This window comes from Vicugna pacos, chromosome 2 (assembly GCF_048564905.1).
Source record: "Vicugna pacos chromosome 2, VicPac4, whole genome shotgun sequence".
NCBI classification, from domain to species: Eukaryota; Metazoa; Chordata; class Mammalia; order Artiodactyla; family Camelidae; genus Vicugna; species Vicugna pacos.
In genome coordinates this window covers 84,252,690-84,270,058 of record NC_132988.1, presented here as the reverse complement: position 1 = coordinate 84,270,058, position 17,369 = coordinate 84,252,690, and the positions used below count along the sequence as shown (strand labels likewise).

Sequence of the window (17,369 nt, the reverse complement as noted above, 5' to 3'; positions counted from 1 at the left end):
GAGAGCACAAAAGCAGCTTCTGCCAGTTTCACGGAGGGAAGTGGAAAGCTGTAACTGAAGTTGTTTGAACGTGTCATTTGCTGCTTCCCCGATTCCCCCCCAACAGTTGAAATGTAGGTTGAGCTTTCCCCAAAATTCTAGTCCTTGCTGAATGGCTTGAGTTTGGAAATGGATGCAGATGCTCCCTTTGGAGGAGTGCATATGCTTAGAGCTTAAAGTATTTCCCCAAGTCATTTCGTGAGGCTCCTCAGCCTTTTGGTTTATCATTTTACCGCTCATGGGTACTAGTGCCTTTTTAGTAGAAAGGGCTGAATTGGGCTTTTCCTCCTCAGTACACCCCTGACCTCACCCTGTCCTCCAACCTTATGGGCTTATAGCATAAATCTTCAGGAAGGCAGCCCACTGAGCACAGGTCATTGGTTCTACAGAGCATAAACAGAAACCTGGTAACCTGTGCCCTAACTCCATCCATCATCTCTGGTATATACGCTGGGTTTAGTCTTCCCTGCTCCAGAAATCTCTACCTAATCTCTACTAAATATCTACCTAATGAGAGCAGACTGTAGTGAAGTACATGATGTTTTTGATTTACTGAAAATAACAATAATTTAAATAAATAATTTAAATCATTTATCCTCTTGTCTTTTGAATATTGTTGGCATTTAATCTATTTTCTTGTCTTTTTAATGCAACCAAATTCTCAGCTCTTGACTTTTAAGTACTTGTTAGGGTGGTGAAATTCTTCATCATGAGCAATGATAAAATGAAATGATATTTGTGTTCAGTTCTCTCCTTTCCCCCTTATTTCTTCAATAATTTATGCAGCAATGTTACAGGTCTGTGATTTCTCCCACAGTAATCGCCATGATTTTGGCATTTCTGCCCATGTTGTAATGGAAAGTATCTCACCAGACTGAATGTGGAAGAGACACTTTACTTGCAATTATAAAGCCAGCCCAGAGAAAGAGTACTGCTCTGTCCCTAAACATGGTTGTGAACCATTTATTAATTTGAATAAAAGGCTATGCTTTTAAAATATTAAACTCCATAAGTGCTAATTTGCTAAGTTGATTAGGGAGCATGTTGATATATCAGCTTCAGCTCCAGAAAGCAATTAGTAAGGATGTTTTGAGCATATTGTTGTATGTAATCAGATTTTTAAAATCCATTCATCAATTTCCAAGAATATAACTGTATAACTGGAAAGACTTGGGACTGTGAAACCTGAATCTGGTTTTGTGCTGTTTCAGGAGCGCGTTGGAGTGGAACAAGGACAGGAAGAGACAAAGAGAAAACTAATTTCTTTAGGGGCTGGAAATAGGATTTGGACATGAGATGGAGTGGTGCAGAGCACGGGGCTTCGGGATGGCCCCGACCTGGTTTTGAGCTGGGGCTCTGTCACTTAACTTTTTTTTTTTTTTATTTTTTATTGAAGTGTAGTCAATTTACAATGTTGTGGTAGTTTCTGGTATACAGTGTAGTGATTCAATTTTTTATCTATACACACACACACACACACACACACACACACACACATAGGTACTTTTTCACTATAGGTTATTATAAGATATTGAATCTAGTTCCCAGTACTATATACAGCAGGGCCTTGTTGTTTATGTATTTTATATATCGTAGTTTGCATGCTGCTTAACTTTTGAATGCATCCCACTTTAATTTTCTCTTCTGAGAAGCACAGCCTCTAACTCCCAAAGCTGCGGAAAGGAGAAAGGCAATGGCTTTTATAGATGTGCCTGGCATAGTGTTAGCACTTGATTAAATGTTAATGTATCACCAATTTCTTAATGCACACTTACTTGAAGAAATCATTTTTTATGTTATAACAACTCGAGTGGGGCTCTTTGATTCTAGTAATTCTTATACTTCATGAATTTGAGACTGTGTTCTATTATAGGACATAAAACTATGTTGAGCAAACTAGACTACAGATAAACTCTGGAGGAACTGAAGTATTTTATACATATACGTGATTGTGAGAGAAAAGAGTGCAAATGTTGTTGCCTGTAATATTTAAATATTTTGCATTCTGTAGTATCTTTGACTTTATGACCTTGAGTACCTGAACATTTAATGTAGCATTCAGACAAGACATTAATTTCCTCGAAATTAGCCTAAATTAGCTTAAAGAATGGCAGAGGAGGGGGTACCATTTATGATTCAGATATTACAATAAGGGGGTGATTTCCATCCTTGATTTCATTTGGATGATGTTTTATTTTCACCTGAAAAATATGTCTTCCATCAGTACAAAGGGCAGTTGGACTCCATTTTTTATTCTGAATCTGTAGGAAACTAAAGGACAGTAAATAGTCTGATGAGAACCTCATGTGGGATATAATTATATTTAGCCAAGTAGTGCCAAAGATAAGGACAATTTAAAATTTTATAATTAACTTTCCAATTTTGAAAAATAAATAGAAGAATAAGATTAAAACTCTTCCGTAATTCTGCTGACTTGATATAACCATTTTTAGGTTTTGGCATATTGTTTATATTTTTACATGCAACAGGGGTTTGATTATACATATAATTTCATCTTCTCTCTCTTTCTCACTTAAAGTGTATAGAGACTCCAGGTGTGCTGCAGGCAGAAGAGGCCAGCCTTGGGTAGACAGCTATATGGCTTTCCAGGACTTGATTTTTTTCATCTATAAATTATGGGTCACAAGCGGTTTCTTTCAGTATTGTTATAACAGTGAATATTTGCTATAATTATTAAATAAAATGTATGTTAAAGTACTCAGGGCAGTTCTTGGCACATAGCAGGCATTCCATAAATGGAGACTATAAATATAATATTGACAATTATTTTACTGTAGTCTTTTCCAAGCTTTATTATTATTATTATTATTATAACATAACGTTTCTCAGGGCTGCTTTATTTATTTAACCAGTTCCCTATTTTCTCATTTTAAAAATTGTTATAACTAGTGCAAATAGTGGTTCTTTCTGCATGTAGCTATCTTACTAAGAGTTCTCCAAATTAAATTGAAAAATAGATCATTTTTAAAAATCGATATTGCTAAATGCTTTCTAAAAGAGTTGTGCCAGTTTGCAGAGTGTGACCGGTGTGCTTCTTTTACTACACTTGTAAAATTATTCAGTATATTTCAAATTAGTCTTGCTATTTTCCCATAGAATGGATATACATTATTTTTTAACAGCTTTATTGAAGTTTTGCTGTTTTTAATATGTGAAAGGGATGCTTTATTTCAGTTACTAGTTTACTTTTCCTTCTGTATTTTCATGTCCTCTTTTTCCTATTACCTCAATTCGTTTTACCATATAGACATCTTAAAATGTCCATGTATTCAGGTTTATCTTTTATGATTTCTTTTTTTTCTGCTGTTGCTTCTTAAAGGCCTAGAAAACTATCCCCTTTGTAGAAGTTTGATAGAAGTCAGTTCAGTCGTTTAGGTAAGAGAATGGTTTGATTGTTAAAATGCTGTCCTTGGTTCATCTGTGGTATATGATGCAATAAGAAGACCTAAGTTTGTTTTTTTTCAAATACTAAATGACATTCTTTCAACATGTTTATGGAACACTGGGGCAGTCTTCTGGATTTATGACATCTCCTTATCACACGTACAACTACACTGGGTCTGAGTGTGGGCTAGAAACTATTTAGTTCAGATACTTTTTAACCTAATACACATCACGACTGGTAGTTCCAGAAGACTTATAAGATGATGAGAAATCTTTAACAGAGTTGCTTAAGAGACAGAGATGGGAGGATAAACATCTCCAGTTTGCGTCCTTTCTCACTTTATGACCATGAGTCTCCAAGAGCAAAACAAAATGTAAAATGGCTACTTAAAATTCTTATTTGTCATTGCCAATGAATACTGGACATCAGTGAATTACGTTTATAATCCAAAGATGAAGTTGTGTCGTGTGCCAGGATTTTGTGGGTAACAGTTTCTTTGTATTTCATTCTGCTGTGACTAGATAAAGGATTCATTAACATCTTCCCTACGATGAACACGACCGTATTTGTCAACGATGGAGAGAATGTGGATCTGGTTGTAGAGTACGAGGCATATCCCAAGCCTGAACACCGACAGTGGGTGTATATGAACAGAACCTTCACAGATAAGTGGGAAGATTATCCCAAGTCTGAGAACGAAAGTAACATCAGGTGAGAAGAGGGCTTAGCGCTTGGGCTTACACGCTTCCGCCCGCCCCCCTGACTCTCCGGATCCTGTTTCTGTGACCCATCAGTGTGTGAGAGGACAGCTGGGACAGAAGGAAGTATGCGGCTACTTTCTGAGCCTTCTTCATTTCATTCTCCTGTGTGTTTGGAGCGCACAGAAAAGCCCATGCTTCAGTGTTCTCATTTGTAAACTGGAGGATGAAGTTCTCTCCTAGAATGTTCAAAGCAGTGACTGGCATAGACGGGGGACACATTAAATAATTCTCTTCAGAGAAAGAGGAATGTTAGTGCCTTTAATCATTTTTTTAAAACTATAGGGAAGCTAAGTTTCATTAAGTACCTTTGGGCCGGGCAGTGAACCCAAGTTGCTCTTACATCAGACCTCTCATTTGATCCCCAGAACATGTATAATGGAAACAGCAGTAGTGACACCTCATGGAAGCTGTCTGTGCCTTTTCCTGTTCTAAGTCCCTTCCATGCATTAACTCAACAATTTTAGTCCCCACAAACCCTGTGAGGAGGCACTCTGACTTTCCTCATTTCTCAGAAGAGGAATCGGAGACTCAGATGAGTAATTCGTCCAAGAGCCAAAGGCTAGTGAGAGGTGGGTGCCTAGGTAGAGCTGGCATTTTCTTCTAGTCAGGAGCTCTTGGCTGTTGTCAGAATGTGGGTGACAGAGGATGCTGTCCTGGGCCAAGGTCTAAGGGCTGGTGGAAGAGAATGGATTGGGAGGTGTCCAGACTTCCTCCTTAAAGGACTTGGTGATTGAAGGGGTGGGGGAGAGGCAGGAGGAGTGGAAGATGCTCTCAGGAGTCTGGTTATGGCAGGCACACTGGATGGTGAGAGGCGATACTAGCCGAGCGGGGAGGGGCCAAGACAATGGACTCAGCTTGGGGTTTGTTGAATCTGGGGTTGACTGTGGGATCCTGAGTGGAGATATTCATGTAGGACAGACCCTAAGTCAGGTTCCCTAGAAGCAGAGCCTGAGAGACAGAGCCCCAGGCAAGGGCTTCATTAAAGGAGCAAGAGACCTGGCAGGGAGTGGAGGAGCTGGCTGGGGAGGGAAAAAGAGGAAAGAAAGTATGTGGGTGAATGTGGTCTGGTCCCAGGGACACCCTGCACTGAGAGCCATGAAAATAGTTCTGTAGAGCAAGGACGCATAGGTCAGACAGGGCTGGACTAGAGGGCAGGTTGTGAAAGTTGTGAGTGGACAGCCAGTAGTTCAAGGGAGCGTGGATTGCCCAGGGAGCGTGTGCAGTGTGAGAGGGGAGGCCGGACAAGCCACCGTGTGAGTCAAGTCTGTTGTGTGGGTCGAGAGCCGGCCAGGGTGCTCCCTCCACACTGGAGCCCACATTGGTAACTCCCCCGATGGTTGGACTGTGTGCTCAGTCTACACTGCTGTCTCTGGTGGTCCTGGTGTCAAACAGAAGCTTGAATAGCAAATGTTGCAAAGGATACTTGGAAGAAGTACCGGGGTAGGAGGAAAACCAGGAGATGGTGGTGTTGCAAGAAGGAAGGTGAGGGCAGTGGTATTGGCCTTGCTGCGTGGCCCTGAAGTGTCTGTGTGGAGACACCTACATGTAGATGATGGGCAGTCTGGGGTTTTGCCAGGCGAGTGCCAGTAAAGCAGGGCAGGCGAGTTCAGGACACTGGTGAGAGGGAGGTTGAACAGAGGACCAGGGCGGGGAAGGATGCGGCCGTGGGGACAGCACAGGAAGAGGGAGAGGCTGCCGTGTCCGTGAGGTTGCCTTTATGCTGAGAAACCTTGCTCTACTCTATTCTCACACGCTAGGTGCTGGTCCCCAGTGAAATATGTGTGTATGTGTGTGTGTTTGTATTTTTTAATGTGGTTCTTGCAATTACTGAGTTAAGTGGGGCATATTTTTCCAAAACGGGCATGTGTTTCCAGGTAGAAACTGACAAAGACACACCCTCCGAGGCTGGCCGTCCCCAGGTGACTGATGAGTTGCCCTTTCTTTGCAGATACGTAAGTGAACTTCATCTCACCAGATTAAAAGGGACCGAAGGAGGCACCTACACGTTTCTCGTGTCCAATTCTGATGTCAGTTCTTCCATGACATTTAATGTTTACGTGAACAGTGAGTAGACCAAATGCCCTCTTATCTTTTTATTTTTTTATTCTTTTAAGTTGTGGCTCGTGTTTGTAACAGCTGCCGCACCGGGTTCATTGTGTACTGGGTAAATAATGTTTCGTGATAATTTTGACCTTAACAAAGACCTCGTGGTTTGGTGGTTGGAAGAATGTGTACGGAAACCAGTTCCTTGTCCTACATTTCGCTGGCCACATGACCTGGTAGCTGACGCTCAGATGCTGGGTGCTGCCTTTGAAGTCAACAGAGGAGCCACAGAAGTGAAAAATACTAGTTCGAGGGAGAGTGTATTGCTATTGATTGTTGAAATGGGAAGCCAGAGGTTGAATAGGAGCTGGATTATGGTATTAGGTGGGAAAGAGATGCTTTCAATTACTGACGTGATTTCTTTGTTATGTTGCTTTCTCTTTCGGGGTTGGGGTATTATTTGAGTTTAGATTGTTCTCCCACTGACATGAATGTAGTATTGATCAGCTCACTGGGTGGGTCGCCACTGCGTCCCATGCAGGGATGTGTAGGGGAAGGGAGCAGGTGTTTTAGGATGGGAGGATGGCGGTGGACGTGAGAACCTGAACACCTTAGCCCTGCGTGGCCAGCACCCCACAGTGTCTTGGGGCAGTGTCTCTGCACAGAGGCTGAGGCCCAGGGAGAGTGCTCACCAGCTGGGGCTTTTGCCAAGGATAGGGTCTGCTCCTGGCTCTACTCCGGGGCTGTCTGCATTTCCCAGGAAGCGCAGCAGGTTCCTGGCACACACACCACACCAGGCAAAGGACCAGAGACGGGAGGCTTCCAAAGACAAAGAATCCCCAGGGACTGGCCCAGAAAATGACCACTGGAATTAGCCATCCTGGGCATGGGGGGAGCAGGTGAGGTGATGACCTGGACCACTCCCTAGAGAGCAGCTTTGCCTGTGTTGGGCAGCAGGATGGGACAGGTCCCTGTCCTCAAGGAGCTGATTATTTGCCATATGGAGTGGTTTTCCATCACCACCTCACTGATGCTGTGCACACCAGCATGGTGAGGGGGGTGCATGACCCCTTTACAAATGAAGACAAGAAACAGCTAGCGAGTGGCATTCAAGACAGTTTTTTGATTGCTAATCTGGAGTCTTTTGTCTATTTCAGCATTTCCCAAATTGTGTTTCCTGAACAAGGCGTTAACATGTAGTTAAATAAGCGTCGCATCGGCATAAACACTTTTCTGAACTGCGGGCCTGCCCCGCATCCTTAATACACTAACGTGTATTACACCTTCCCAGGGGGAGGCGTGGGATTGAGTGTACATCTCCGATGTGTATGACCACAGAACTCGAGGGAAACATGTTAATTAACATCTCAGTTCTTTGGAAAGTTTTGATTACATGGTATCTCACTGGCCCGCAATTCAAATATCTCTAGATTAATTCAGATGTTAATCAGAGGAGCTTAGTGTATCACACATGGGCAAAATTAACCTGCTTCTGAAAAATCTTAATGTTCAAGTAATTGAAGAGATCAATATCCTTGCAAGCATCATCTGCATCCTGTCCATACAAAACTTTATTTTGGGTGTTCTAGCGCAGTGCTTCATCCCTGGTAAAGGACCCTTTGTTTTCCTAGTTTCCAGTTCATTCTGGATCAATACTTACACAGTGAGAACCAGTCACTAGGAAAGTGAGATGGAAAAGAACCAAAGATACGTAAAAATCTAAGAATGGATTTTTTTATTATAGATTCAGCAGATACAATAATTAAATTAAACTGTTCCTTCTAAATGCTTATCTCAGCTTCTGTACTTACCTCCTGTGGACCACTACCAACAGATCATGGACAAGGCCTGGCTTTGAGAAGCGTAGTAGTTGGGAATTTTATACGATTGGGTTGCTTGCATTTTTTCCCTGTCTTCAAAGGATGCATTAAGGTCTGTCTCTTTTCCCCTTTTTCATGCTCCCATTTGCCAGCATATGGTCTGCCAGTTGGTCATGAGTCATCAACCTTAGAAGGACATCTCTGAAGTCACCCTTACTTTCCTCTGGGTGACGGAAGTGCTGCCATTTTACTTACCAGCCTAATTTACCACTGGACGGGATCCGTTTTAATCACCTCTGCTGGTGAACACATGCTTGTTTGAAACTAGACAGGAACTACGGCCTTAACCTTCCCAAATGGTCCTTTCTTGGATTCCTTGTTAGCGCAGGAGGCCTCTGCTCCGGGGGTCTGGGTGCGTAGAGCGCCCAGCACGTGCTGAGCTCCTGCTTCGCGGCACTGAGCACGCAGGTGAGGGTGTGTCGTTTCTGCCCTCTTGGGTGAATCTCTTCAGGTAGTCTCTTCATCGGTGTCAGTTTATTCCAAACACTAAGCTGATAAAAGCTGTTTATTTCACTTATCTAACCCCTTGGGTTTCTTGATCTCCAGAGGCTTTGACAGAGGTAGCATTTTTGTATGAAACTTTGATCTGTTTCCTATGAAATAAGTCCCAGCTGATCTTCACAGATATAGTTAGCTAGTTTCTTTGTTGATTTTTATTTCTGGGGCTTGGAAATTCTAATTAATGCTCTCATGATGCCAAGTTTTGTTTTGTTTTGTTTAATGTTATATGTTAAAATCAGAAGCTCAAAATAGTTTAAAACTTGGAAGAATTGTGTCCGTTTGACATACCGTGGTTTTAGCTGAGCCAAGTACACATGTAGATCTACTGCATGGTTTAGTCTGTAAATAAACTGAGCCCCAAGAATTTTTGCACTCTGCAAAAATTAGAATGAATAAAAATCAGAATAATAATTGCAGACTGTTAGTGTAGGAAATTCAGGCTGCTTTTACTCAGTGACAGGGACGCGTAATTGCTTAATAGAGTCAACTGTGAGAAATGCTCAGGAAAATCCTTGAATTTGAATAGTTAAATGTTGGTGGATGAAAAATCCATTTGTTTTGAAAATTCTGCACGTAGATCTGAAGATATTGTGTGTGTTTGTGTTTTAGTCACTTATGTGGGAGACTTTGAGAGAAAAATATGTACTTGTTAAGCTTGAAAATGTTTTAATATGTTTTTAACATCTCTAACAAGCCATGATTTATATGGGTCTGTGAAGTTGACTCAGTGACATTAAAGGTGGTTTATAATGGCCAAAAAATGAAACAAAAAAATCAGTGATTCTTTACATTGAAGTTGCATTACTATATTTACTCTTGAATTGCTTATTGGAGACATATATGGAAATCAGATTCTTAGTTCTAAAAAGAAGTTTGATGTCTTCAATGAAAATGACTGTTTCCCATTCAGATCAAAATTGGGAGGAAAATAGAGGTCTAAGAACTATAAAGCTACCCAAATGTGTTTTCTTTTTTTTTCTTTTCCAAATGTGTTTTCTTAATAGGCTTTAACTACTCTTTCCAAAATTCCTGCAGATGTTGGAAAAAAGTGGCATCATCAAGATCCTGTAGGTAGCCTGTGATGCTTGATTAGAAACCTCTGGTCTCTTTGGTTACAATAAATGTCACACAATAAAGGTTTTTTTTTTTTTCTTCCCACCAGATTCAGGACAAATAAAAGGCCAAACATATATTTTAACCCTAATTACCCACTTGTCTCCTCTTTATCTGTCTTTCTCATACACCCCCCCCCACATTTTCCTTATCCATTCATCCACTGAAGGAAATTTAGTTTATTTCCATACCTAGGCTATTGTGAATATTACTGCAGTGAACATGGTAGTTCTGTTTTTAATGCCTTGAGGAAACTTCATACTGTTTCCATAATGGGTATACCAGTTCACCTTCCCACCAACAGCGTACAAGATTTCCCTTTCCTCCACATCCTCACCAGCACTTGTTTTCTCCTGTCTTTTTGATAATAGCTATGCTGACAGGTGTGAGACGATATCTCACTGTGCTTTTGATTTGCCAGGAAACTAAAATGACACTTCAGATGCTATCTGGTTGCATTTCCAGATCAGTATTATGAATTTAAGATTTGTGGCAAATGATATCTAGGGGCCATACATAGATCCCTCTCCCATCTTGAAGATCTCTCCTTTAATGACAGACCTACCGGCTGAGTGAGAGGCCAGTGTACTCAGGTGGTGGGACAGGAAGGCTGGTAGGACAGGTGAGGTCTAGGGAACGAAGGGGCTCACCTTTCATCTTCCGGCTTACGAGGAACACAGGTAATGTTAGGCTCGACTGGATAGCCTAATGACTGCTGAACTCTGCCAGACTGACTCTCAAAATCACCCAGTTTCCCTCTGTTTATGGCAGAGTGTTAACAGGGGGTTGGACCAATTTAAGGAGAAGCTAAATAATGTATTATTTCTAAACCACTGCATCATTTAATTGACATCCTGTCTGGTGTAAGCAACTATGTATAGATCATACGGTATATACCCAAATCAGTCAAGGTAGTAAATCACCCAGGATGAAGCCTCGTGATGGGAATACTTCCCTTTGACTGCATTTGCAGAATCTGGGCTGCCTTTTATGTAATTTTGGTCATAGTTAGATACAGTTACAAATGGCTAAACTGTCCTTCCAGGGAGAAGCCACCTTAAGCCACCTTAAGTGCCACATCCTGCAAATAAAGCACAGAGCAGCCCACCATTTGCTGAAGGTGTGGGTAGACCTGTGAGGACAGCCGTGTAGACAGATGGCTTCAGACGGCCTCCCAGCCATCCATCTGGGTCACCCGCTTGGCTGGAAGTCTCAGGGCCTTTATCCAGGCTGAAATAACACCCACGGTGGGCTTGCCTGCAAGGACTGTTCAGTTTGGGGGTTTGGGACACCTTTCGAGATCCTCATGAGTCCAAGTTACTAGGACTTTGCCTTTTTGGAAGGTGGGAATGTTTTCCTACCTCATAACCTGTTAGCCTTTCTATTTCCATTTTTTAAAGATGATATAGGACCTTCCAAACGTTTGGGTGTCCAAACCATACGTGGGTTAGAGGCTAAAATTTTTAGACTTACTAGTAACACACTAACCAAGTTTTGCTTGAGAAGCTTTGCTTTTTAGTGTTTTTCTGTGTTTTTTTTTCCTCTCTTTTTCCCTATTAGATGGGTTCTATTAGACCTACCTCTGGGTTAAATTATTGGAATGCTGAAACATTAAATGAAGCTAGTGCTAACTAGAACTCCATCTTTTTTTTTAGAAAACTTGTTTTTGTTTTTTTTGTTTGTTTGTTTTGGATTTTTTTGTTAGTGGAAGTACTGGGGAATGAACCCAGGGCCTCATGCATGCTAAGCAGCGCTCTACCACTGAGCTATACCCTCCCCCAAGAACTCCTTTCTGATTTATTTACTTGCTTTTGAGAGTTTGCTATAAGGTTTGTGCAAACATTTGTATGCGTGTGTTTTTAGATGAAAGTAATTTTTTCTTCTTATAAAAAATGTGAAGAATAGAATAGCTAGAAAATATAAATAAGCAAAAATAAGAATCAAACAAGTTTTAATTGTGCTTTTTAAAGTTTATTTGCATTTTATGGATTACGAGTGCTAAGATGTCTCTTGATGTGTATTTTTACAGGCCTTTTTTTTCAACTGTTTTTTTTGGGGGGAGGGACACCAATGAGCTGCTTTTACTCACCTTGTTTTGGTGTGGAACAGTGAATGCATTGTAAGCAACTTTCCATGCCATAAAATTTCTTCTACGATATCACTTTGGCATCTCACTGCGTGGATGTTTTGTAATTTCTTGAACCCATATCTGATGCCATTTGAGACATTGTGGTATATGAGGTGGGGCTCTGAAATGATGTGACTGAGTTTTTAAAGAAACCCATCAAACGATTACTTAAAGTTTACAATTATCTTGTTTAATCTGAAGTGAGTGACCTCTCCTGAGTGCCTGGAAGTCAATGAGGTTATCATCTGTCATTATCTTTCCTGCTCCTGTGTCTTGAACATATGTCATGGGAGATGTGCTGTGCTGGCTCTCAGGACAGTTCCAAATGAAGGAATAATTTTCAGATCTTAGTATGGGTAGCTAATCTATGTAAAAATAGTTGCTTGTCTTTCTACATTAATCTTTTCATAGATAATTTGAGATACTTGACAGTGTCTGAACTCTGGTTTTATTTTCTCTTCCTGAACTTGAGATGAGTTTTTGTTCTCAAATTGCTTGGGAGTTATGAGTGTTGTTTTTTGATGTGACACTTTAATATCTCCTCCTTATGCAGAGGATCTTTCTGGATGCAAGAATTGCTATAGACATTTAAATTGAAAGAAAAAAGGGATATCATGGCAACCTACTTCCAGAGTAGGATTTGATTCTCTTATATTCTGAAAAGATTTTAGGAAATGTGTTGGCATCATTTTTTCTTCATGTCTCATAAGAGGTCTGGTGGGGTCTGTTGCTAATTGGGGGATCTATTTAAATGCTGACCCTTTGGAGGGCAGGGTAACCTGTCTGGATCCTTAGGCCCTTTGTTGGTGTGGTCTGGCCATTGTTTCATGTCTGTGGTGGAAAAGCAGGAGGAAAAAACCTAGGTATATAACCATGTAAATCTTTGGCGAGACTTGACCCTGGACCTGGGACATACCTTTCTAAAAATAGCATGAGTAGTCCCTTTCACATTAGTGGAACTTCTACTCTGTCGAGATCTCCTTTCCAATTGAGCCACATGTGTTTTTACATCAAATTAGCCCCCTTCGTTTGCAAATGTATACAGTGTCACCTATAATTTAGTGGAAATTTAAATTCATCCAAGAGTAGGTACATAGTTTTTCCATGGACATTGTGTCAGTAACTCTTCTCCATTTCTGAATTATGAGGCAAAATGAATTCGCTACTTTGACAGAGTAGAAAAATACACCATTTTATCACATGCCTGCACCCCTTGGCAGCAAGCAGAGTTGCATTGTGATGTGTGTGCGTATTCCCCCTTCCCTGTCTGCATCTCCCGACAAGGGTACTCGTATAAATTGAGCACCGTGATTCTGGCTGAGGAAGCCTTTCTCCAGGTACTTTCGTCATTTAGAAAAAACTGACTTTCAGGATTAGAAGATCTTTTTGATGGTTGTTTAGAACAGAGATTGGCAGACCATAACCCTTTGGCCAGATTTGACAGGTATCCTATTTTTGAATGGTCCATAAACTAAGAATTAATTCCTTTTTCCTTTCCTTTTCCTTTTCCCTGTCTTTTCCTTTCTTTCAGAGGTGGGAGGAAATGGTTGAAAAAAATCAGATTTTGTGAGAAGTGAATATAAATGCCAAGTTTCAGTGTCCATAAATAAAGTTTTATTGGAACACAGCTATGCACATTTGCTCACACCGCTATGGCTATGTTTGTGGTGTAATGGCAGCATCGAGTATTTATGAGAGAGACTCGTATTTACTGTCTCATTCTTTACATTGCAAGTTTGCTTACCCCTCATTTAGAACATCTCTTCATTTTTACAATGATAGACACTCTGCTAAACATAGGCAGGTGCAGGAGACTGTAGTTGAAGTTTTGTTGTGTTTTGTTAACCAAATTTCTATGAAAGTGCCCATATGCCAGTTTCTGGGTATCTTTAAGAATATATAAACCAAAATGCATTTCCTGTAATAATATCTATTCTGGGGATTTTTGAAAAGTACGATATTCCTTTTATAAGTAAAAGTTAACTTGAGCTTTTTTTTTTTTCCTTCTGTTTTAGTTGATTTCAATTCCTTTATTATAACGATACTATGGCAGGAATGTGGATTTGACTCAGACCCAAAAAAGGATAGTGACGAATTGCTACTAAGTATTGCTCTATTGCCATTGAATCTCATCAGATCTACAATCATAAAAACAAATTTATCCTTATGATCCCCCTTCATTTAGTCTTCTGTTATATGCAGACTTACGTCTGTGTTCTTTGCTGATTATATAGTGTGGTCAAACGTGCATTTGTAGCAGGAGTTGGTAGAGGTGGTTAGGGTGAGTAAACAGTTGTACACAGAGCTTCCCCCATTACTTGGGTACCTCTTCCCACCACGCACTCCCAGCTCCTATTATCTGTACTGTGTTCTTTAAAATCTGATTTGTTCTTGCCTTCCTTATGGACTTGATGGTGGTGAAATAATTTTTTTTTAAGATCACATATCTGTGGGGGTAAATCAGCAAATGGTTGGGATTTTTAATTGCATGAGCAATAAATTCTCAGAAGGGTTATAATTATAAGTACTCTGAAATCTGCCACAGGCTGATCCGTGTTGTTGGAGACACCAGAATGACTCAGGTCCACGGCACGTTGAAAGGAGACGAGGCTGTTTTTTATCTCCACAGGAAATACATAACTTATACACCTCTTAGGCTTATCTAAACCTCCAACTTGGGAGGAATTAGGGAATGTGTCATTTGGTGTACTGCTGATTGCAGAATATCTAAGAAAACACAGCTCAGATTTAACCTGGAGAATTGCAGGGAGTTAGGAATCTTTAAAAGCAAAATGTATATTTAATGACTTAGACGGTGCATTGAGGCACTTAGAAAATGCAGATGAGCCCAGATTTTCATTTTTAGGAATCAGAATTAAACCTAGCTCATTCTTTATGCATTAAACATTTTCCTAGTGCAACTTGCCACGTACAGCCCAAACTGTACTCGTGTAATTTATCCTTTTCAGAATGAGGTCCTGGTCACCAGTGTTAGGGACAGGGCTGGAATTCGGATGAGGCAAGAGAGTTGCCTAGGGCGTAAAATTCAAGGAGGGGCTCAATCACGGTGCTAGCCTATATTTGCAATACCTCGAAGGTGGGTGGGTGCCTTCTTCAATTCCTCGCCCTAGATGCTTTTCTTTGCCTCACCTTAGTAAGGTAAGGCTCTGATAGGGTCCCTTGAAGATTCTCTAAAAAACCCCATTGCTGGCTAAGATCCTCAGCTTACTAAATCTCCAGGGGCTGGGGGGGGGGGCGGCAGGAATGTGCATTTTAACCTCTTCTCTTAGTGCTTCAAATGCTCATCGAAGTTTGAGGGACCTTCTGCCAGCCTAAGATTCACCAGGACAAGAGCTGCTCCTCAGGTAACGGTTGCGATAGCGGCTTAAAAATCTGCCTAATTAGCCAGCAGGCAGAAACAAGTAGGCCAGCCGGACCCCACCCCTTGCCAACCCTGGCCGTTGTATAACTGCCACCAGGTGTCATGCTGGAAGGCTTGGCTCTGAGAGCAGTTGTACCCAAAGCTAAATGTAATTGATTATGTAATTTTTAGCTGTTCCAATTTTTTTTAAGTTGAAAAATGTTTTATAGGGTCATTATTAGCTATGTGTTCATTGTAAGAAAAAAATGAGAAAACAAGTCAAAAGAATGAAATAGAATCTATCCTCAACCCATTACTACCAGAGATGATCACTGTGAACATCTTAAGACATTCTTTCAGCCCTTTTTTTCCTACTGGGTTAAAACTGAATTCCACTGAAAATCCATTACGTAGCATTAGGAAGAACGAGGGACAGAAGAAAGGTTAGTATAAGGACATGGATCTCAGGAAGTTAATTCCCCCTTGAGTCCTACCAGTTATCTTTGCTCTCCATTCATAGACCCTCCCCTCATCATTAATCTCAGTATGGAAGAAAATTCACACAGCCAGGGATATGTGTGGATTTCTCATCTCATGCCCACCACTGCAAAAATAATGTAACTTGTGCCCCTACACGGGAAAGTCACCATTAGGCTTTTCTTCCAGGTCCCTTCTTGTGACTCTAACAGAATTATTTTGGGATCTGAGGGCCTTGTTCCTTTGGGGGAGACTTAATCACCAAACAGCTCTTATCGTGTGCCTGCCATCGGTCAGACTCTGCTAGGAGTCAGAGGTGCAGTCAGTAAGGCGCTGTTCTTGCCCTTGAGAACGTACGGTCTAATGGTGGAGGCAGACCTCGATGTGGTAGAAGAGCATCAGGTATCCACAAGTGCTTCCAGAACAGGCAGGCGAGACCAACCCACGTGGCTTTGGAGAGTGAGGATGGCTTGGAGAAGGAGATGACACTTGACTTGAGTCCAGAGACATCCGCCGTATGGCGCCTGCAGTCTTCAGCAAATAGCATTCTCCCAAAGTTCCACTGTTTTCTGTGTTATGTCCTACTTTTCAGCCCGATCACACAGTTGCCCACGATAATTAAATGAAACTTGCCAGATGGATGCTTTCGCAAGACGATGGCTTGTCTTCTTGCTCTATTTGTGAAAGCTGGCATTGGATCCAGACTCTCAAGGATGCCCCTACCTTGAGATTGCTTTTGGAGTGTTGCTCTTTTGTGTGTCTTAGCCAAATGGCCTGCCCGTCAGCAGGGCCAGGTTGAATGACAGGTGGGTGTGCCACGCATGTGGACACTGATCTCTGCCAAGCCATTTTGCCGCCAGGAGGTGAGGTGCTGAGAGGTTGTTCCACAAAGATGTCATTTACCAATGTTACCTTCCTTTGAGGAGATAAGCTTCCGATCTGTCAGTCTTTTCCTCTGACCATGTATATTTTTCCTATCAGTTGCAAGATAATTGATGTCAAATTCCCAACGCATCAGGTTAAAACACATGCACATTCTCATGCTATCTTAATCAATTTTTAGATCACTGAGGAGAATATTTAGTGACAAGTACAGTTAACTTAATTGATAGCAGACTTGATTAACGGAGGAGGGTAGGTACTCTGAATAAAAAAGAGTAACTGGATCATTAATAAACTAGTCATTAATAAATTCGTAATCAGTACATTTGTTTCATTTCTGTGCATCATTCTTGGTTCTTTGTGTGCTCCATCTCATTTAATTGTCACAACGTCCCTATGAAATGGGTACTATTATTCCCATTGGACATACGAGGAGACTTGGTGAAGGGCAGAGCAGCTCTGGGTGTTGGGGCTGGTGTGCAAGTCTGCCTGCCACACGCACGGCCGCCCGTCGCTCTGTACTCAGACTTGGTGGCAGCAGATGCTGCACCACGGATACAGGGTGAGTACATCACCGTTCCTGCCACCAGATGCTTTCAGCGTAGCCGGCTCATTCTCAGAGGGTTAGAATCCTTCAGATATGTGACCAGTAGAACAACTGAACGTCAGTTCATCTTCCGTTCACTTTAGAAATAACCTCAAGAATTTTCAGTGCTTTAGGGCAGCCTTGATTGAATATCAGTTGATTATTATAGTTACACAGAAATGTCAAATTAGA

At 41.3% G+C, this 17,369-nt stretch overlaps 1 protein-coding gene across 9 annotated transcripts in view; it reads left to right on the top strand.

Moving 5' to 3' along the window:
- KIT (KIT proto-oncogene, receptor tyrosine kinase) overlaps positions 1-17,369 on the top strand; it is a 77,589-nt gene that overhangs the window by 41,865 nt on the left and 18,355 nt on the right. For all 9 annotated transcript variants that reach the window (XM_072943734.1, XM_031688017.2, XM_006198138.4 and 6 more), the window contains 2 exons: positions 3,967-4,156; positions 6,155-6,270. In XM_072943734.1, the coding sequence (XP_072799835.1) occupies positions 3,967-4,156; positions 6,155-6,270 (306 nt within the window). The remainder of the gene's footprint in view (positions 1-3,966; positions 4,157-6,154; positions 6,271-17,369) is intronic.